Source organism: Schistocerca gregaria, chromosome 8 (assembly GCF_023897955.1).
Source record: "Schistocerca gregaria isolate iqSchGreg1 chromosome 8, iqSchGreg1.2, whole genome shotgun sequence".
In the NCBI taxonomy this organism is placed as follows: Eukaryota; Metazoa; Arthropoda; class Insecta; order Orthoptera; family Acrididae; genus Schistocerca; species Schistocerca gregaria.
This window is the reverse complement of record NC_064927.1, coordinates 321,238,245-321,257,940: the sequence shown is the minus strand read 5'-3', so window position 1 is coordinate 321,257,940 and position 19,696 is coordinate 321,238,245. Positions and strand designations below refer to the sequence as shown.

The 19,696-nt window shown below is 36.9% G+C and overlaps 1 protein-coding gene across 9 annotated transcripts in view; it reads left to right on the top strand.

Annotated features, from left to right (window-relative positions):
* The window catches only part of LOC126284265 (RIMS-binding protein 2-like), a 1,431,128-nt gene that overhangs the window by 768,148 nt on the left and 643,284 nt on the right, over nt 1-19,696 (top strand). For 5 of the 9 annotated variants that reach the window (XM_049983076.1, XM_049983073.1, XM_049983078.1 and 2 more), the window contains exon 14: nt 18,726-18,916. In XM_049983076.1, coding sequence (XP_049839033.1) covers nt 18,726-18,916 — 191 coding nt within the window. Of the gene's footprint in view, nt 1-18,704; nt 18,917-19,696 lie in introns of all 9 variants that reach the window. The other 4 variants (XM_049983077.1, XM_049983072.1, XM_049983075.1 and 1 more) reach the window with 1 other exon arrangement.

Sequence of the window (19,696 nt, the reverse complement as noted above, 5' to 3'; positions counted from 1 at the left end):
ATATAAAGTTGTACTACTGTAGTAGGCGTGGGCTTCATGTCTATCTTTGCCACAATAATGCATTCACTATGCTGTTTATAGCAGCTTACCCACACTCCTATTTTTTTTTATTCATTATTAAATCAACTCCTGCATTACCCCTATTCGATTTTGTATTTATAGCCCTGTATTCACCTGACCAAAAGCCTTGTTCCTCCTGCCACCGAATTTCACTAATTCCCACTATATCTAACTTTAACCTATCCATTTCCCTTTTTAATTTTGTAACCTACCTGTCTGATTAAGGGATCTGACACTCCATGCTCCGAACTGTTGAACGCGTTTTCTTTCTCCTGACAACAACGTACTCCTGAGTAGTCCCTGCCCGGAAATCCAAATGGGGGACTATTTTACCTCTGGAATGTCATCATTTAACCATACAGTGCATGCTCTTGGGAAAAATTAAGGCTGTAGTTTCCCCTTGCTTTCAGCTGTTCACAGTACCAGCACAGCAAGGCCGTTTTGGTTAGTGTTACAAGGCCAGATCAGTCAATCATCCAGACTGTCGCCCCTGCAACTACTGAAAAGGCTGCTGCCCCTCTTCAGGAACCACATGTTTGTCTGGCCTCTCAACAGATACCCATCCATTGTGGTAGCTCCTACGGTACGGCCACCTCTATCACTGAGGCATGCAAGCCTCCCCACCAACGGCACGGTCCATGGTTCATGGTCTGATAAATGGTATAATTCTTACTACATATGCATTTAGTGTCATGGAGAATTGTTTTTGATTCACATGAGCTAAAAATGTTCATGAAAAGTCTCACTGCTCCTTTCCAATATTTACACACATGCATAAAAATCTAGGTTCTTGTACCAGTCCCATTTACTGTATTTTGTATGAAAGGAAAATTTAGTCAAGAAAATTAATAACTTATGAGACAGTGGTGCTGGGTAGTACTTATCTTCTGGAGGCAAAATATATAATTCTGCCAGTAGACTCAAATAAAAGTAAAAGAGAGACACAACTGCACTTTCAGAACTAATAGCTTCCATACTGCAAAGGAAACAGGAATAGGTTGGGGAAGGTTAAAAAGGAGGGGCAAGTCACTCAGATTGCAGGATGAGAGAGACCTAACTGTAGTAGGGACAGGGGTAGAAGCAGATGAAGGCAGAAGCATCAGAGACCGTAGGTAAAAGGTGGTACTTAATAACCTGACAGCTTCTGTCCAAAGGAGGAGGGGTAATATGTTAATGCAAATTATGTCCATGAAGGTGTTGTAGTGCAAGTTCTCATCATTAGATTTCAAGGAAACTGCCATCAGGTTAGAGAATCCAAATAGCCCATGTGATGTAGCAAATACTCAGGTTCCTTCAGTTGTGGTGTAGAGCATGCTCAGAAACCAATGCTGGGTATTCCCAGAAGTGGACAGTTCTTCTATGCCCATTTTGTGCAAGAAATAATCATAATGAGCTGTAAATAAAATAATGGAATGCAGCCACTCACCTACAGTGGATCAGTGCATGGAGCACAGAAACATGTAACAGAAAAAAATCATTCACACTAGCCTTAGGGCAGTAGCTGTTCTTCTAGCTTTAGTACACACTCTCACCCACACAACCACACACAGACCCACATGCACCCACACACCCAGTTTTGCATTTGGGTTTCTGTGTGGTTGTGTATGAGAATTTGTGTACATTTTGCTAGAAAGAGCTGGTGCTCAAAAACTAGTGGGAATATCATTTTTTGTTATGTGTTTCTGTCCTCCCTGCATCAATCTGCTATAGTTGAGTGGTTGTCTTTCCCTTATTTTATGCACTGCACCATTCAGGTATTTCAGATATTGATATTCGTTGTGAGTAATGTTTAGCAAAGGCTATAATAATATTAGAATTTGTCTTAAAGATCAGATGTTTTACAATTGCTGTCTAGACTTTATTTCTTTACTTTCTGAGTGATGACAGTATGTTATTCTTGACTGAAACTGAAGTTATCAAAAGTTGTCACCAAAGGCCTTTGTGGTGTAAGTGGTGTTAGCAAATACCAAAGTTAAACTGTAAACAGGTCTGATTTGTCTTGTTTAAAGACCTAGAAATACTCATGGGACTATCTTCCCCTCCCCTTTCTTAAATATTCCAAGCTGTTATTGACCTAACAATTTATTTCATTCCATACAAATAACACAAACAATTCTAGTTCAGTAAACCTCATGGTTTATGTTTGTGTGTGAGATTAATCAAAGCTGCTAGTTGCAATGCTTTGCTTTTTGTGAATTACTGTTTTACTAGAAAAAAAAAAAAAAAATTCATGAAATTTTTGTCGGTGCAAATTATGTTTAAAAATACAGCCACCTAATTATTTTTTTAAAGTTATTAGTGTTATTAATGAAAGATCACTGCTGATGATCCAGTTAATATTTGTGGTACAGCTTCTGAAGTGCTATATCAAGCTTTGATATACTTAAATATAGAATTTTTTGTAGCTTATATTTATTATTATGTTATCCAGTGTTGATTTTTGTAGCCACCAGCATGTCTGTTGATGACATTATATCAGAACATTTTTGTAACTGTTAAATATGGTTGCTTTTGTTATTTTATGTAGAAGCTTGCATGTGCCTTCAAAGTTATCATATAAAAAAGTCTTGAGATACTAAGCAAATACTAATTTGAATCAGAGAGTTCTCCATATTTCACTTAGATTTCTTTTCATTATTCAGAATTTGCTATCAACTATTTTGTAGTTTGAAAATTTTATTGTTTTTAGAAAGCTGCTTTTCAAATATGAAGTATCTTAGGGAGGAACAAGAAAAGGAAGGGAAAAGCTTCTTAACAAGCTACTGTTTAGGATGTATATTACAAATAACTGTATAATGAAGGCATTGCAACTTTACATTATACTTATCACCTCTGAAAGTAATGCAGAAATTTAGAGGCCAGTCAAATATTGTGCATCTGTTAGGTTTTGTGTATGAGTAGATTAACATATACTTTGAGTGTAAACACTGTTTTAGTTTAACTGTATTACTTAATTTTTTTATCAGGTGCTTACACAGTATGAAACAATCTCTACCATTACATGAGAACAGAAAGTATTGTCCAGTTCATTCACTGAGTTCTTTATAATTTGCAGAATTTGTGTTATGTGCTGTAATTTTCTTTTTAATATGGACCAAAGTGGTGCACCAAAATTTGAGATAAATGAACTTATTTGGGTCAGCATCAGTGAGACAAATTGGTACCATATTATGATAAGTCTGTTGTTAATAACTGGAGTTTCTTTCCTCTTTCCATATGGATATACTTTTTGCATGAGACTTATATACAAGCAACTTCCGTTACATCTTATAACACTGTGTTTAAATGGTTCTGAGCATGAGAGATACAGTATTTGGGTAGAACTTTTGTATACAAATATTTCTGTTCAGTTGTAGCTTTTGTCCAGTGCTATGATAGAGACAGTCTGGTCTCTGCTGCACACAATTTTGTATTATTACATTCAGTACTATCTCACTGGTTACAGAGAGTTGATTATTTTCACCCCAGTTCTTTGTACCTCTGTAGGTACCAGAAGGTGACTGTAGGAAATATATTTATTTAACAGTATTGTGACAATGAGGAAGAAAAATAAAGGGGAAAAAACCAGCAAGACAGGAGCAGCACACACAAAAATTATAAACTCAACAATTCATGTACACACAAAACTAGGTGATATATAGGTACACCAAAAGTTTAGATACTTGATAGACTTTGAACTGTTATTCTTTTTCTTTCCTCCAGAACCACACCACCTACTTCCAAAACTCTTTCACCTGCTTCTTTTCAGCTCAGTTGTGAGCCTTCCCAAATGTTGTTCTTCACTTCTTGATTCGTACCACAAAATAAACTTTTCATTTGAAAGCCACAATACCTAAATTTTGCAACAGCTGTAGCTCTTTCCTTATCATAAAGCTTTTCCTATAAGGGCTGGGCACCTGTGAACAACATCTCACTTGCAGAAATTAGAGATTATTAAAAAATAATGACAGCCTTGTTACAGAATTTGTAGATATACAATATCCTGCCCTGCAGTGGTCATTTCTGCCCATTACACTAACATGCATGACTCACATTGCCCAGTTACAGATCAGTACTCCAATTATCAGCCAAAACTATCTAAGAATCATCTTTACCAAGATTTTCACTCTCTCTCTCTCTCTCTCTCTAACATAGTTAGATTCCAGATATCCACTGTGTTATTTGATGCTCTATAGTTTTACAGAACATATACTGATATGTAGTGGAACATAAATTCCCTCAACATGTTACAACTCAGATGCATGTGACGGTCTGTGAGTTTTAAATGAATCAGCTGTCAAAACCTAAGTGTTGCTTAAATTGAAAACTACATCCCCGTTTATTTCATTTCCTGACATTTATCAATGGAAAATCCAGGATAGAATGTAATAATATTATGAAAAGAATTGTTGCTATTTGCCATATAGCAGAGATTTTGAGTTGCATGTAGCACAACAAAAAGGCAAAAAGTTTTCTCCCTACAAGGCCTTCATCAAAAGTAGATGACAGACTCACACACACACATACACATGCACGCACACACACATACACGTGAGAACAAAACTCACACACACATGACCACAGTCTGTGGCAGCCGGAGGCAGATTACAAACAGCAGCACATCAGCTGGTTCGGGATGAAAAAGAGGCTCAGATGGGGAGGGGGAGGGATATCAGGGTAAGGGTGTGGGAGCACGCAGGGATGAGATGGAGAGAGGGTATGGCAGCTAGGGACAGTCGGGAGGTTAGACAGTGGGCAGGGGGGAGATGGGAGGGGTTAACAGAGAAGGAGAAAACTAAAAGACTGAGTACACTGATGGAACAGAGGACTGGGTAATTCTGGAAAGGGAACAGGGAAGGGGCTAAATGGGTAAGGGCAATGACTAATGAAGGTTGAGGCCAGGAGTGTTATGGGAACATAGGATATATTGCAGAGAGAGTTCCCACCTGCGCAATTCAGAAAAACTGGTTTTAGTGGGAAGGATCCATATGGCACAGGCTGCGAAGCAATCATTGAAATGAAGGATGCCATGTCAGGCTGAGTGCTCAGAAAGGTTAGGTGGGTAATTATGGTCTGTAATTACTTTCAGGGGGGCCCTTGGTGTCTTTTGAGAGGGTCAGCTCGTCACTGCAGATGCGATGGCCATGGATACAGAAAGGACTTCTTGGTATGGAATGAGTGTCAGCTGTCGAAGTTGAGGTATTGCTGGTGCTTGGTAGGTTTGATAATGACAGATGTAGCCATCATTGAGATGGAGATCAACACTGAAGAAGGTGGCTTCTTGGGTTGACTTGGACCAGGTGAAGTGAATGGAGGAGGAAGTGTTGAGGCTCTGGAGGAATATGGGTAGGGTTTCCTCACCCTCCATCCAGAGTATGAAGATGTGATCTACGAATCTGAACCATATGAGGGGTTTTGGCTTCTGGGTGTTTAGGAAGAATTCCTCTAGATGTCCTGTGAAAAATTTGGCATAAGATAGTGCCCATAGTTGTATTCCAAACTTGTCTGTAGGAGATGCTTTCAAAGGAGTAGTAATTGTGGGTGAGGATATAGTTGTTCATGGTGACTAGAAAGGAGGTTGTTGGTTTGGAATCCATTGTTCATTGGAAAAGGTAGTGTTCAATAGTAGTAAGGCCATGGGCATTAGGGATGTTAGTATAAATGGTGATGGCATCAATAGTGATGAGCAGGGCACCTTGTGGTAAAGGAACAGGGACTGTGGAGTGTCAGTGGAGTAAATGGTCAGTGTCTTTTATAGTGGAGGGTAACTTGCGGGTATTGGGATGAAGGACTTGGTCTATAAGAGAAAAGGTTCTGTCAGTGAGGGCACAGTATCCAGCCACAGTGGAGCAACCTGGGTGATTGTGTTTATGGACTTAATGAAGCATGTAGAAAGTAGGAGTGTAGGGAGTGATAGGTGTGAAGAAAGAGATGGACTCCAGGGAGAGGTTCTGGGATAGGCCTAAGGATTTGAGGATATCTGGAACTGGGTCACTGTGGCAGGATTTATACATGGATGAATCTGACAGCTGGCAGAGTCACTCTGTCAGGTAATCCTTGCAGTTCAAGACAACTATGGTGGAGCCTTCATCAGCAGATAGGATAACAAGGTTGGAATCAGTTTTTAGATGGTGTTTGCAGTTCTTTCTGTAGATGTAAGGTTTGTTTCCATGTTGAGGGATTTGGGGAATGATGTTGAGGCAAGGTTCAAGGTTAACAGGGTGTGATTTGGGGGGCAGTGGAGGTGGGTTATGGTAGGAGCCCTCTGCAACACAACACCTCTGCTGTATGGTGGGTAGCAACTACCCTCTTCATAATATTTTCTTCTGACATCTTTATTTCAATAAGCTCCACAGTTATGTTGCCCAAGAGACTTGGTCTTTGCACCAAGGTACTGGGGTCATCTCATTTTGTTTCATGGTTATATTTGAGGCAGTGGCTGGTGAAGGTCAATTCAACCTGCAGGTAAGTGGTAAGTGTCTTCTATGACTGCTGTGCAATTCTTCATCAACATGAAGCACTTCTATAAAAAAAGTAATTCATGCATCAAAATTGGAGATTATGGCTGAATGCACCTCAAGAGCACAGCCTAATTTGCAACCATCAGCTTTGCACCTACTGCAAAGTAATGTGTATCCTTACATTGTGTTAACCAATTGTTATTAAAGAAGAGTGCTGACTGTGTGGCCTCGATACAACTTAGGATATTTCCCCCTAATTTTTTTCTTGTTCTTGATTTGAAAACAAAAATGTACTGATGTGCCTGACAAACTCATCATTGTCATAGCTACATGAAGTGTTTTAAATCATCCTAGACCATTATGAACGAGATAAAGATAACCTGGGTGTAGTATATAATGTAGCATTGGAAGACATGTTGGCTTTCTGCTTATGTCTAAATGGGGAGTACTTTGACAGACAAGTTAATCCAGTTACACAAGCTATTTTTTCAATAAGAAATTTATTCTCTCTGTACTGCCTCATCTGCATAATTTTCATATGTAGAGGGGAAAGCCATGATCTCCTAAAAGCTTGCAGTTCTTCAGTGATCAACTAGAATATCCTCCATTGCTCTGGTTTGTGCCAATGGACATCACAGACAGATTATTTGAATGTTTTATCAACATACCATAACTCTGGTTCCCTTTAATGTGGGGTTTGGGACAAGACTTTGTGTTCCGTTATTACCTTTCACTGAAAAAAAAAAAAAAACTGCCTTAATTTTTGCATTACTTTTAAAGATGGTTCAATGAAGATGCCTTCATTTGTTCATTGTAGTATTTATTTATGACACAATTAATTGCTACTTGCAAGACAGCTATATTTAATTTACCCAAGCTCTTTACTTGATGAACATTCATCAAAAAAATTAATCACTACTCACAATTCTATCAGTATACAGTTAGGTTATTGACTTTTGATGCTCTAGTATTTGCTTTCTTTCAAAGTTTTCAGCTTGAGCTGAAGGCCACTCTTATTTGTTGTGAATAATTTTTATTTCCAGCCATGGTTTACTCTGTAGTTAGTGGTCATACAAGTGGTCTTGAAATATTCTGCATTAGGAAGCAGACAGCATGGTGATGAATTGAAAATACTTTTTTTTTATTTCTAGAAATTACAACATGTATGCTGACTAATTTTTGTAGAATAGATACTAGTCAGCAAGTGACTTCTTCCCAATTCTGAAGTAATATAATATAAGACCTCTTGTAAATTCTATAAGTAGTAACAACAATTACTTCCCTCAGTAAATTGCTCTGAACAATCTGGTTTTATTGCTGTGGCAGTTAACTTGCTGTGCCTGTTAGAATCAATTGTACAGTTGTGCAGTTTAAATTGCATTTCATGTTGTCATTCACATTGCAGTAAAGAAATTTTCAGGCATTATTTATGTTATGAATGCTGCAAACATAGTGTTCCCATTTTTTGCAGTTTTTGCCTGTATTGTGATTGCTCTGTGAATTGCTCTGTGCCCATTGATTGTACAGGAATAAATTTGTTCATATTAGACTTACAATTACAATTTTTTGCAGTGATAGTGTTCCAAGTGGCAGTTTTAAGTCTGCAAACCTTAGAGATTACTAGAAATAAATGTTAATTCAGAAGTTTGATAGAGAATAGATATTTGATTAACGTAGTTTGTTGTTCTAATGTTCAAATAATGGAATGCCTTATTAGTCCAGATATTTCGAACACATGAATGAAGCAAAAGTTTTTAATGATATAAGAATATGTATTCTATTATTATATCCCTGCAATCCAGTATTATTTCATTTGTCCAAATTCTATGCTCGTTGCAATCTGTTAATATTGTATGCTTCAGAATTTTACATATTTGTTGATTATTCCACACCATCTTCAAACAATCAGAATAAAGTTGTTATGTGCAATAAAATGTGCTAAAAATTTTTGAACTAATTGAAGCTAAATGTAAATTTGTCTTAAGATAGGATCCGCCTTGAGCAAACAGTTTTTTTTTCTCTCTCTCTTTTCTACCTTGACATATTTTTCTGAAGTTACAGTGTCAGTGTTGTTGTTATTATTATTATTATTATTATTATTATTATTACTATTGTTTTAAATTTTTTCTTGTTGACACATGCTGTGGCTTTTGTGGCTTTCTGTATTTTCCATTATAGCTATTTTTCTTTCACAGTTTGTCATTTTTTCAGGTTTACCCATTATCTTCACTCTGAATCTGCGCTTTCAGACTTGCACTGTTTGTAGAAAAGAAGAAAACAAATGTGTGTGCTCAAGGTGGAACCTATCCAAAAACAAATTAATTTGTAAGCCAACAGAGACACAAGAAGGAGCTCCACACCCAAGCTAACTAAAACTATTATGATTCATAAATTTTGTGGCAGTATATTTTTATAGATGTATCCTGGGAAGAGTTTGGGAATAGTAAGAAAACAAGTTATGCAAAGCAGATATTTGTATTGTGATGCATTATTTGAATGAAGACATGCCAGTTTAAACAGGAATCCATAGTATTATGAGAATATAATTCTGTTTCTCCTCATCTGTGATGTCTCAAAGTCCACAAGCTTTTGCGTCAGTTCCTTTCACCCACTATCAAGTATTGTACACTGATTGCATTTGTTGGCACAAGCCTGATGTGCTTCTACTGCTCGTTTGCTGCCATGAAGACACAGTAGGATCCTGGCTGTCATAATTCAATATGATGTGCATGAGCTTACATTTTCAGCTGGAAATGTACAAAAATATTCATGTACCAAAGACTTTATATGCTTCTGCCTGTATTGACACATCTATCTATGACTAAAAATGTGAAATTTATGATGATGCTGTGTCAGAATCCATTTGTCCATGGAACCACAAGGATTTTTTTCTACATCTCAACAGATATTTCACATTAACACACTTTCATGCCCATTTTCTGAGGAGCAAACTGCAGATGAAGACATCATAATACATTCATCTTATATTATTCTTGAAGTTATTTTGTGATGTCCTGTGTCAGCCTGATACAACAGTGTCTATATTCACATGGTAATTTGCAAAGACCATTTGTTATGAATCCTGTATCATTTTAACCAGCACTGAGAGATTTGGCACTTTTTTTTTAATCGAGCAGCATATTAATCTCAAATTCCTCATATGCTTTAAAAAACATCATCGCTGTTATGTTTTCATTTGTTGAAGGAGGTATCTGGTAATAATTTTATATAATATGCGTTAGGTTTCGAATGGCATAAATGATTTTCAGGAGATCAGGAAGAGATTGAAGATGATGAATGTCCCGACCACTCTGCGAGTTCAAGAACTAAAGCAAATATTCAGAAAATTTGTGAAATTGAGTAGAATGATCTACGTTTGAGCAATTGAATTAATGAAGACATGAACATAAACATAGTGACAGTAAGAAAAATTTACGCAAAATTGGTTCCGAAAATCCTCTGCCATATCTGTGACAGAGGTTGTAGGAGACAAGCACATCCTCTGTGCAAACATCCTCCATATTCAACAGATCTGGCTCTGAATGACTTTTATCTGTTCCCAAAAGTGAAAAATGCCCTGAAGGGAATACATTTTCAGTCTGTTGAAGAGGTAAAAGTAAAGTGGCAAAGTTGTTAAACAGAGTGGGGATGGATGACATACAGCATTGGTCTGAACAATATAAGATATATGCAACGGTGTGTAGTTAGGGGAGGTGAGTATGCTGAAGAAGATAGAAGTTAGTTGTAACTTAGTTTGCAGTAAATCTACTTGTCTCATTATTTAATTGCCACACCTTATATATCCCAGAGAAATAATGATTCTCCACTCACTTTCATGAGTGTATAAGAATTCTGTAATAAGCAAAAACTCTGTACTTCATATTTCAGAGGAAGGCTGCTGCTGTTTAAGGGCTAATTTGATCAAACATGTAAGAACATCAATTTCTTATTCACTCTCCAGGAAGCAAACAGTACACCCCATTTGCCTATGTCTAGAGTAAGTCATATGTGCAAATGTGATATCGTTTTCTAAATGTTTGCATAGCATGCATCTGGTATGGGACTTGAGTGCCAGCCAGTTATTTACATAGTGGAATGTGGGAAACTTCCTAAAAACAAATATAGTCTAGCCAGCTCACCAGCCTCATTGAAATCTGCTAAGTGGATTCAATTTGGGGTTGAGCTCACTGTAATTGTCCCAGAACAAGCATGTTAATGTGCTCAACTGTCTGAGCAGGTTTAATGGTATTCCCTCTTGCCCCACTTACAAATGCCCGTGGTAGTCATAAACTAGGATGGTGCTAACAGCTGCACTTGACAATGCCTGTAGCAAACTAAGTCAGAATTTTGTGCACATTTAATGTCCTGATATAGTTATAAACCAGAGCAACATTAGCTGTTTCATAATTTCAAGATTTGGTACTTATGAATTGAGAATGAAAATAAGAGGAAAGAAACTGAATCTTACAGAGATGAGAAGTAATCAAATTTACTTTAATTTGAAATTAAAGTAAATTTTATAGAACTAAAGATGACTGGAGGTACTTTTCCCTGTTATTCCACTGTAAACAGATATTCATGTCCATATTTTTAGGACCCCTCAATTTCTTCTTCTAAATCTTAGCGCATTCTCTTATACTTTACACATTCCATCCTCTTTCTCACAATTTTTGAACATATACTACCTACCTGTCCACATTTTTTTATATTATTGCATATTTGTGCACATTTTTAGATATCTGCACTTACACTCCTGGAAACTGAAATAAGAACACCGTGAATTCATTGTCCCAGGAAGGGGAAACTTTATTGACACATTCCTGGGGTCAGATACATCACATGATCACACTGACAGAACCACAGGCACATAGACACAGGCAACAGAGCATGCACAATGTCGGCACTAGTACAGTGTATATCCACCTTTCGCAGCAATGCAGGCTGCTATTCTCCCATGGAGACGATCGTAGAGATGCTGGATGTAGTCCTGTGGAACGGCTTGCCATGCCATTTCCACCTGGCGCCTCAGCTGGACCAGCGTTCGTGCTGGACGTGCAGACCGCGTGAGACGACGCTTCATCCAGTCCCAAACATGCTCAATGGGGGACAGATCCGGAGATCTGGCCAGGGTAGTTGACTTACACCTTCTAGAGCACGTTGGGTGGCACGGGATACATGCGGACGTGCATTGTCCTGTTGGAACAGCAAGTTCCCTTGCCGGTCTAGGAATGGTAGAACGATGGGTTCCATGACGGTTTGGATGTACCGTGCACTATTCAGTGTCCCCTCGACGATCACCAGAGGTGTACGGCCAGTGTAGGAGATCGCTCCCCACACCATGATGCCGGGTGTTGGCCCTGTGTGCCTCGATCATATGCAGTCCTGATTGTGGCGCTGCCACCTGGCTGATGTCAGGATGACTTGACAAAACTGTGACCACTGTTCATGTAATGAAAGTAAAATTAGGATCACCATATTTATTTTTGATTGTGAATTTCTATCTGATGAATATTAAACTACAGTTAAACCCTCAGGCATGACACTCTTTTGGACTGGCTACACTTTTCAGCATTGCATCTGTTTATTTGATTGAAATCAGTAACAAAGATTTAAAAATAATAACAAAAATAATATACTTATCCAGATGGTGTTTCCTTCCATCCTGTAGGTTGTACTTTATTGTTGGACAAGAAGCTTACTCTTACTTCATATACATTAAGGAGGTTACAAGTTAGTAACAGATATAGCCTAAGAAATGTAGGCTTACAAATGTGGTTTACTTGTTTGCAGAAATTTTTTCTCCAGTTGGTTGCTTTAATTTCATTTTCTGAATTACTACCTCAATTGCTGCCTAGATTATGTCCATTACTAGAGCCAATTGATCTAATAACAATTGTGCTCATTGGGACATTAGAATGTCTGATCTGAAGAATTTTGTCTGTGGGGCATGGGGAGTTATGAATGATAGTTGCTGGCTTTCTGAAAGTTAGATAATTTTGCTTTTGGTTGTACTAGAGATTTTTAAGTCAGGATAGTTCTACAGCTAACAGAATTTTGTGGTGTTGCCGATTATGTTATTTTGTCAGAATTTCTATTTCTTCTGTTGTTCCATTAAAGAAAATAAGTTTGTTATTGTGGAATAGGTTATCTTTCAGTTGTTATTTGTTGTAATGGATAAAATGTCTTCAGTTGTAAATCCATGTCAATTCAGACAACTTCTGAATGTTGGGATAGGCAAGAGGTCCGCAGATAAAGCCTTCCTGACAGTGATAAATTTTAACCCCTGAAGATGATGGCAGTTACAGATCTACTGTACATCTACATATATTCTATGCAAATCAAGATAGAGTGCATGGCAGAGGGCAGTTATTGTGGCAACACATGCTGGGGTTTCTTCTCACTCCACTCACATATTAAACATAGAAAGATTGATTGCTTAAAAGCCTCTGGGAATGATGTAATTGTGCTAATCCTTTCTTCATAGTCCTTATGGGAGCAGTCCATAGGAGGCTGAAGAATATCAATATATTTTTTTTACAAAATTATTTAATGGAATAGTTAAAAAATCTACTCATCAAATGGTGGCAGAAAACACAAAAAAAGACGGTTGTGATAGGCAAGCTTTCAGAGCTTTCCTTCTCATCTCGTACAGTAAGTCTTCCCTGACCTGCAGTTCTGGGTGACTTTCCCAAAATCTACCCCTTTTCCTAGACTTCTCCAGTCCTTTTCCTACACTGTTCCTCCTTCCCCTTTATTTATCCAATTAAATAATTTTATCAATAATTGATTGTTTTTCATTTTTAGATTTCTTACATAATACTGATTTATGAAACATTTTTAGTAAGCTTTAGCAGAACAATTGGTACCTATCTTGAAGTGTCTAACAGTTCAGGTTTTACAGCATTTCATGACACTCTCCTGTGGGTCAAACAGACCTGTGACTGTTCATGCTGCCCTCATTTGTATACTTGTAATCCTTTCGGTTAGTCCAATTTGGTATGGGTTGCAAACACTTGAACAGTATTCTAAGGTGAAACTTACAACTGATTGATAAGCAGTCTCATTTGTAGTTGATTGCATATTTCCATTATCCTGCCAATGAAATGAAGTCTGCCACCATCCTTGCCTGTTACTGAACCTAAGTGACCATCGCATTTAATTTCCCTAACATTGTTGTACCTAGGAATTGTATGTGTTGACTGATTCCATTAGTGACTCCATGATCTTGTATTCAGATTATAATACTTTTCTGCATTTTTGAAGGTCATTGTTTTGATTTCTGAACCTTTAAAACAAGTTATCCATCTTTGCATTACTTTGAAATCTTCACAAGTTGTAACTCAGTTAGTGATAAAAACTATGATTCAGTAAGTGTAGAACTGTTTCTCGTATTCCAGTCTGTGACTGCAAAAGTTTTTGTGAGATTTTATTATCCTGAAATCAAAAGTCTGACAACAATTTTTGTGATCATAGACTGGAATAAGAGAGACAAATTCTACTTTGGAATCTTCTCACGTTCTGACGAATAAATTTGCAGTTCTTAGAAGCTGATTTCATAATAAATAGCTGCACCATCTCCAAAATGTCTTAGGTTACTAGTAATAATGTCTAACAGGTTATTATTGTCTCCTTGGACGCTTGCTTTCCCTTGGGATGCGAAATTATCCTTGAAGGTGGATGAGCTACCATGGCCAGTGCATGGAGATGTCGAATGCAATGGGAAACTATTTCGTTAAAGATCCATTTGGATATGCCATGTGTAACAACCATGGCAGAATGTAACAATATATGTGTCTGTGCTAATCATAGGTTGTGGATCCCAAGGCCTGGCAGGAGGAATGATGAGGTTTCTCAGGTCATCATTCCTCAGAATCTTCATGGAGTAGAAGCAGGTAGTCTACAAAAAGAAATAAATGATAGGTATAATATTCACACATGGAATTTGCGAACATTGTTAAATCTTGGAAAACTGGATGAAGTCAAAAAGGCTATGACTATGTGTCATCTGGATATTTTAGGATTATGTGAGACAAGATGGACTGGAAAAGACAACTTTAGGTCAGATGATAAATGTAATTCATAGTGGAAACCAGTAGTTGGGGAATACTGGAGTAGCTGTTATATTAATAAAGAATTGTGTGCTCTTTGTAATGAATATCACCATATGAGGGTAAGGTATTAAGGATTAAGCAAAAATTTAGCCCAGTTGAAATAATAATAATATATCAAGAACAAGTAGTAGTAAGGAATAAATGCAAAACATTTACGAGTCCATTGAAAAACTGATGGAAATGATAAACACCAAGACCATGTTGTGTTCATGGGAGATTTTAATGTGTCACTAAGCATACAAGGATACCACAAGTGTGCTGGTAAGTTCAGTTTGGGACAGATGAACCCATGAGTTGCGAAATTATTGGATTTTTATGACTATGACAAACAGTTGTTAGGTAGGTACAAAGAGAAGATACTACATTTGGAAGATACTTATGACTAATGGGATGTATATATATTGACTAGCTTAGTGCCCACTGCTTCACTTGTGGAGACTGTATAGTCTGCACAGTTTTTTTAATCAAATTTTTGTGTTGTAAACAAATTTTAACATATTCCAAACTTTTCATGCTAGTTAACTCCACAGAAGCATGGTCTTTTCTGAATGGGCTTCTGAGCGTCTGACCTAAAAGCAATTCTGGTAGCTGTAATCAGAGATCTTTGTTAATCATGCCTTTTGAGTTGTTGTGGTGATATTTCCATGAAAACTTCCATCCCGTGAAATGTATTTCCTTGGAAGTCAAATGCCAATTTTCATGGATTCAGGTTTAAATGTTTTAATATAATAAAATATTTTCATGAAATGTGCAAAACAAAGGTCATTGGACACATAATTAGATATGATATTTTTGTGCAAAATATTTTTGAAGCCACAGGGAAGAAAACTAGGTGATGACTGAGACCAACCGATTTAAAAAATATTGTTAGTGAGATGCGATATTCTTCAACGTATGGATGACAAAGACTGCTGGAGAGAGGAAGCTGTGGTTGAAGAGATGAGACTTAGACTTCTGAAAGAAAGAGAAGGTCATTACTATACAACACGTGCAAGATGGATCCTAACATGTTTCCCTGATGCTCATGTGACTTACCATCCAAGATATGCAGTGGCCTCCTTACCAATAAAACTTCTATCAAATCACACAAATTTTAGTTGAAACACCTTATGATCATATTTTTGGTAATAAACATTTCGTGGTACCAAGACAAATGCATTTTGGCCATCAACAGATACTGCATCAGCATGATTACCTTGATCCATGGCATTCAGGATCTCACTTGAAAAAAGCGAAAGTTGAGTTTTGGATGATCAGTGTTTACAAAATCCACAAGTTAGCATGGAGGAGCACATTTTGCTTGAGATCCCTCTTTAAAGTTGACCACAAATCTCAAAAGCTCAAGAATTTTATGCCAATTAAATTCGAGAACACTTATTATATTGATTTTCTTCTTTGATAGGTGTGTTGGTATACAAGTATGTCAAGAAATGAAAATTTAGCTATGGTTAGGGTGGGAATGTATTAAATGTTATTGATGAGCTCACAACTGTACTTTACAAAGAAGTTATCTTCAGATTCATATAATTTCAGATTATATCATTAAGTTATTGATGAGCTCACAGTTGTTCTTTACAGAGAAGTTATCTTCAGATTCACATAGTTTCAGATTATATCATTAAGTTGATGGTAATTTCATAAAATGGGCTATTGATGTATTGTGTAAGGATATATTTTGGATAGTGTGGTTTGTAGACTTTTGACTGCGCTCATAATTTTGCTACTGCCCCTTTCATCACTGAGCAATGCTTAATGCTATTAGGGACAAAAGTAAGTTGCAGTGTTGTCTCAGAACTTGTTCTGTTTATTTTATTGTATTATATCCAGGAATCTTTCTAATTTAAACTATGGGAGGTCCAGGTTAGAATACTGAGAGTGTTATGAAAAGAATAGATTGCCTTGTTCAGGAAAGAAAGAAAAGCACATACACATATGCACTAGCAAGCATGCCTCATGCACACATAACTGCTATCTCCGGCCATTCCAACATTCTGTGTGACTTTTCTTTACTTTTCTGAAGAAGGCTTTTATTGAAAGCTCAGTGTGTAACACTCTTTTCACTGTGCCTATCTGCAACTCAACATACCACCTTTGTAGTGAGTAGCAATCTATCCGTTTCATAATACTGAATTTTCCTAGTTTTGTTTATCTAATCTGTTTCAAAGACAACAACAACTGTGTATCCCTTGTCTGCTTTACTAGTGAGAGCATTGTTCTTTGAAAGTTCTCTATTGGTGTTTTACAGTGCTCATGTTCATTATTTATCCGCTGTCCACTGTATTTTAGTGTATACTTCTCATGATAATTTTCTTTGACGTATGGGCTACAGCATTTTGTTCATTGTGTCTTAACATGGCAGTCAAACATACTGTTTTTGTACTCTTTATTAGAACTTTAATGGTATGTGTATTTAGTTTGGGAGCAATATTGGACTTAAGGCACTTACTCAGCAACTTGAATTCATTATTGTTGATACATATTTTAGTTGGACTTTTTGGTTCCCAGCCCCTACTGATTTCTGTTGAGTCATTTGCTCTCCATTCCCTGAAATTTGCTGGTACTGAAATTGAACATATCACTCACAACCTATTGACAAACAGCAGTCCCTTCTTCCTTGGTTGCTACATGTTTTATGTCAAATTTCTTTGCCTCTCAGCTTTGGTAACAAATATGAATATGTATGTTTCAAAGTTAAATGTTTTAACCAGCATAACTATAATTTCAAAACTATAATCACATCTCAGTTGCATTTGGAGATCCTGTAAGTGTTGGATGCAAGTTTGTGGACTGTACACTTGAAAAAGCCTCCATCTTGTTAAACTGTACTATCTGTTCTTCCTATGTATTGGGCAGATTGTAAATCCAGACTGCAAGTTTCTGAAGACATGTTCAAAGATGAAATTCAACTTTATAGAGCAAACTCAGTAATTCAGAGACAATGAAAGACAAATTAAATTTAGAAGAAATAAGAAGGAAGATTGAGTTTTGTGTTCAGTGGACAACAAGGTCACGTAGAGATGGAAAAGAATATCAGTAGCATTTTATGCCAATTTATATAGATGTGTTGGTATACGAGTATGTCAAGAAATGAAAATTTAGCTATGGTTAGAGTGGGAATGTATTAAATGTTGTTGATGAGCTCACAACTGTTCTTTACAGAGAAGTTATCTTCAGAATCATATAGTTTCAGATTATATCATTAAGTTATTGATGACTCTTCCTACCTTTTCCAGAGTACCATTCATTGTACATCACCTCATTTGCACAACAAGCAAAAATTAATGAAGGAAACCACTCAAAGTAGCAGCTGCAACGGCAAGGTCTGACTGGTACATTTGAATGTATGTGTGTTTGAGAGTGTGTTCTTGCACTAGAAAAAAATGAGTTAACTGAAAAACTACCACAACCTCACCAACAGATATAATAACTTATATTGTTTTTCTTATAGACTCTCAGTAGCACACTTTCTCAAAAAGTTACAACAATTTTGCTGTAACCAATCCATCAAGGACCATTTATTAGCGGAAATTTTGTATAATTACAATGAGCATTAGGTAAAGTCATTTCTTTCCACCACTGAACATTTCCAGTTGAAGGTATTTCTAAGAATTTATAATTATTTTCTGAAAGTATTTGCAGATATGTGTCAGTCCCACAATTTGATTTATACTAATGTTCAGTTATTTTCTCACTATTTTTATAATCAGTTTTTCAAACAACTCTGATTTCTGCATCATCAATTATACCATTACTTATAAACCACATCTAAATCCACATTTTACATGAAGACTTCCTTATTTTGCTGTCACTCTCTCTCATTTTTCTTTCAATACATGGACAGTGAGGGTCAGTAAAATGCTACAAATCCAACTCAAAAGATTCACATCATTCCACCAATGCAGGGATCTACAGTTATTTGTCATTGTAAATTAGCTGTCTTCAGTTCATGAAGAGAAATATCAATACAGTGAGTGCATTCCACTATTTGCAACAAACAGCAGGTGTCTGTGAATTCTGATAGCCGTGGTGCTGCAGCTGCCCCCTTACAATGCTGTTCTCTTGCCCTGGCCCCTCTGCTTGGTTGAAACTGCAGCCCTGTTCTTCTCGGTGCTAGTCCCAGCCCCCAAGCAGCTCACGCTGGAGCGACAGCTGAACAAGAGCGTGCTCATCGGCTGGAATCCTCCAGACAATTGCCCACCATCTGCTATAGAGAGCTACCACGTCTACGTTGATGGTGTTCTCAAGACCACAGTTAAGGCAACAGAGCGGACACGGGCACTCGTCGAGGGAGTTGACTCCACCAGGGTAAGGAATAATTACACAAATTGTAGTATCTGACTGCACTGTTTTTGATTATTGCTAAGTATATTGTTGTTGCTGTACAAATGTTTAAGTGTTTATTAGACTACATAATGATTATCAAGCTAAAACTTACTGTAGAAATAATGTTATTCAGTAAAACTTGGTTTATATGTTTTTCAACGGACTACAGAAAAAAAAGTATAAGTGTGAAAAATGTATATATGAAAATAGCAGCATATTATCAAATTAATTGGTAAACACAAATGTAAAATACAATAAATAAAAATGTACATTCTAAAAAACGTTATATAGGCTTACTAGGTACCATACTTAACAGATATATAAAGAAAAATGGAAGCCTCTACATAGAAGAAAATGTCATTTCATACAAAAGTCCTTAATTTTTGCTAGTTTTTTCTTTGACACAGCAATAGTGTACCTCAAAATGGGATAACTCTGTCATTACTTCATCAGAAACATTGTGGTGCATCACAAATTGTTTAATTATTTCTAACGCATTTACTGCATCGTTAAATGTCACAGAGGAATGCTGAGGCACTTCTGTATCATCCTCATTGTCAGTTACTTCTTTATCCAGGTCACGCGATTCACATTGAACTATCTCAGTGAAAGTCATTTGTTCTGTAGTGACGAGGTTCTCATCAATGTTCACATAATACTCAAGTGATGCCTGCTCTTCAAGTCGATTCCATTCTTCATCAGTAGGTGAAATATCATCAGTATGATCAATTCCACCATGATTATGGAGTTCATTTCCAGATC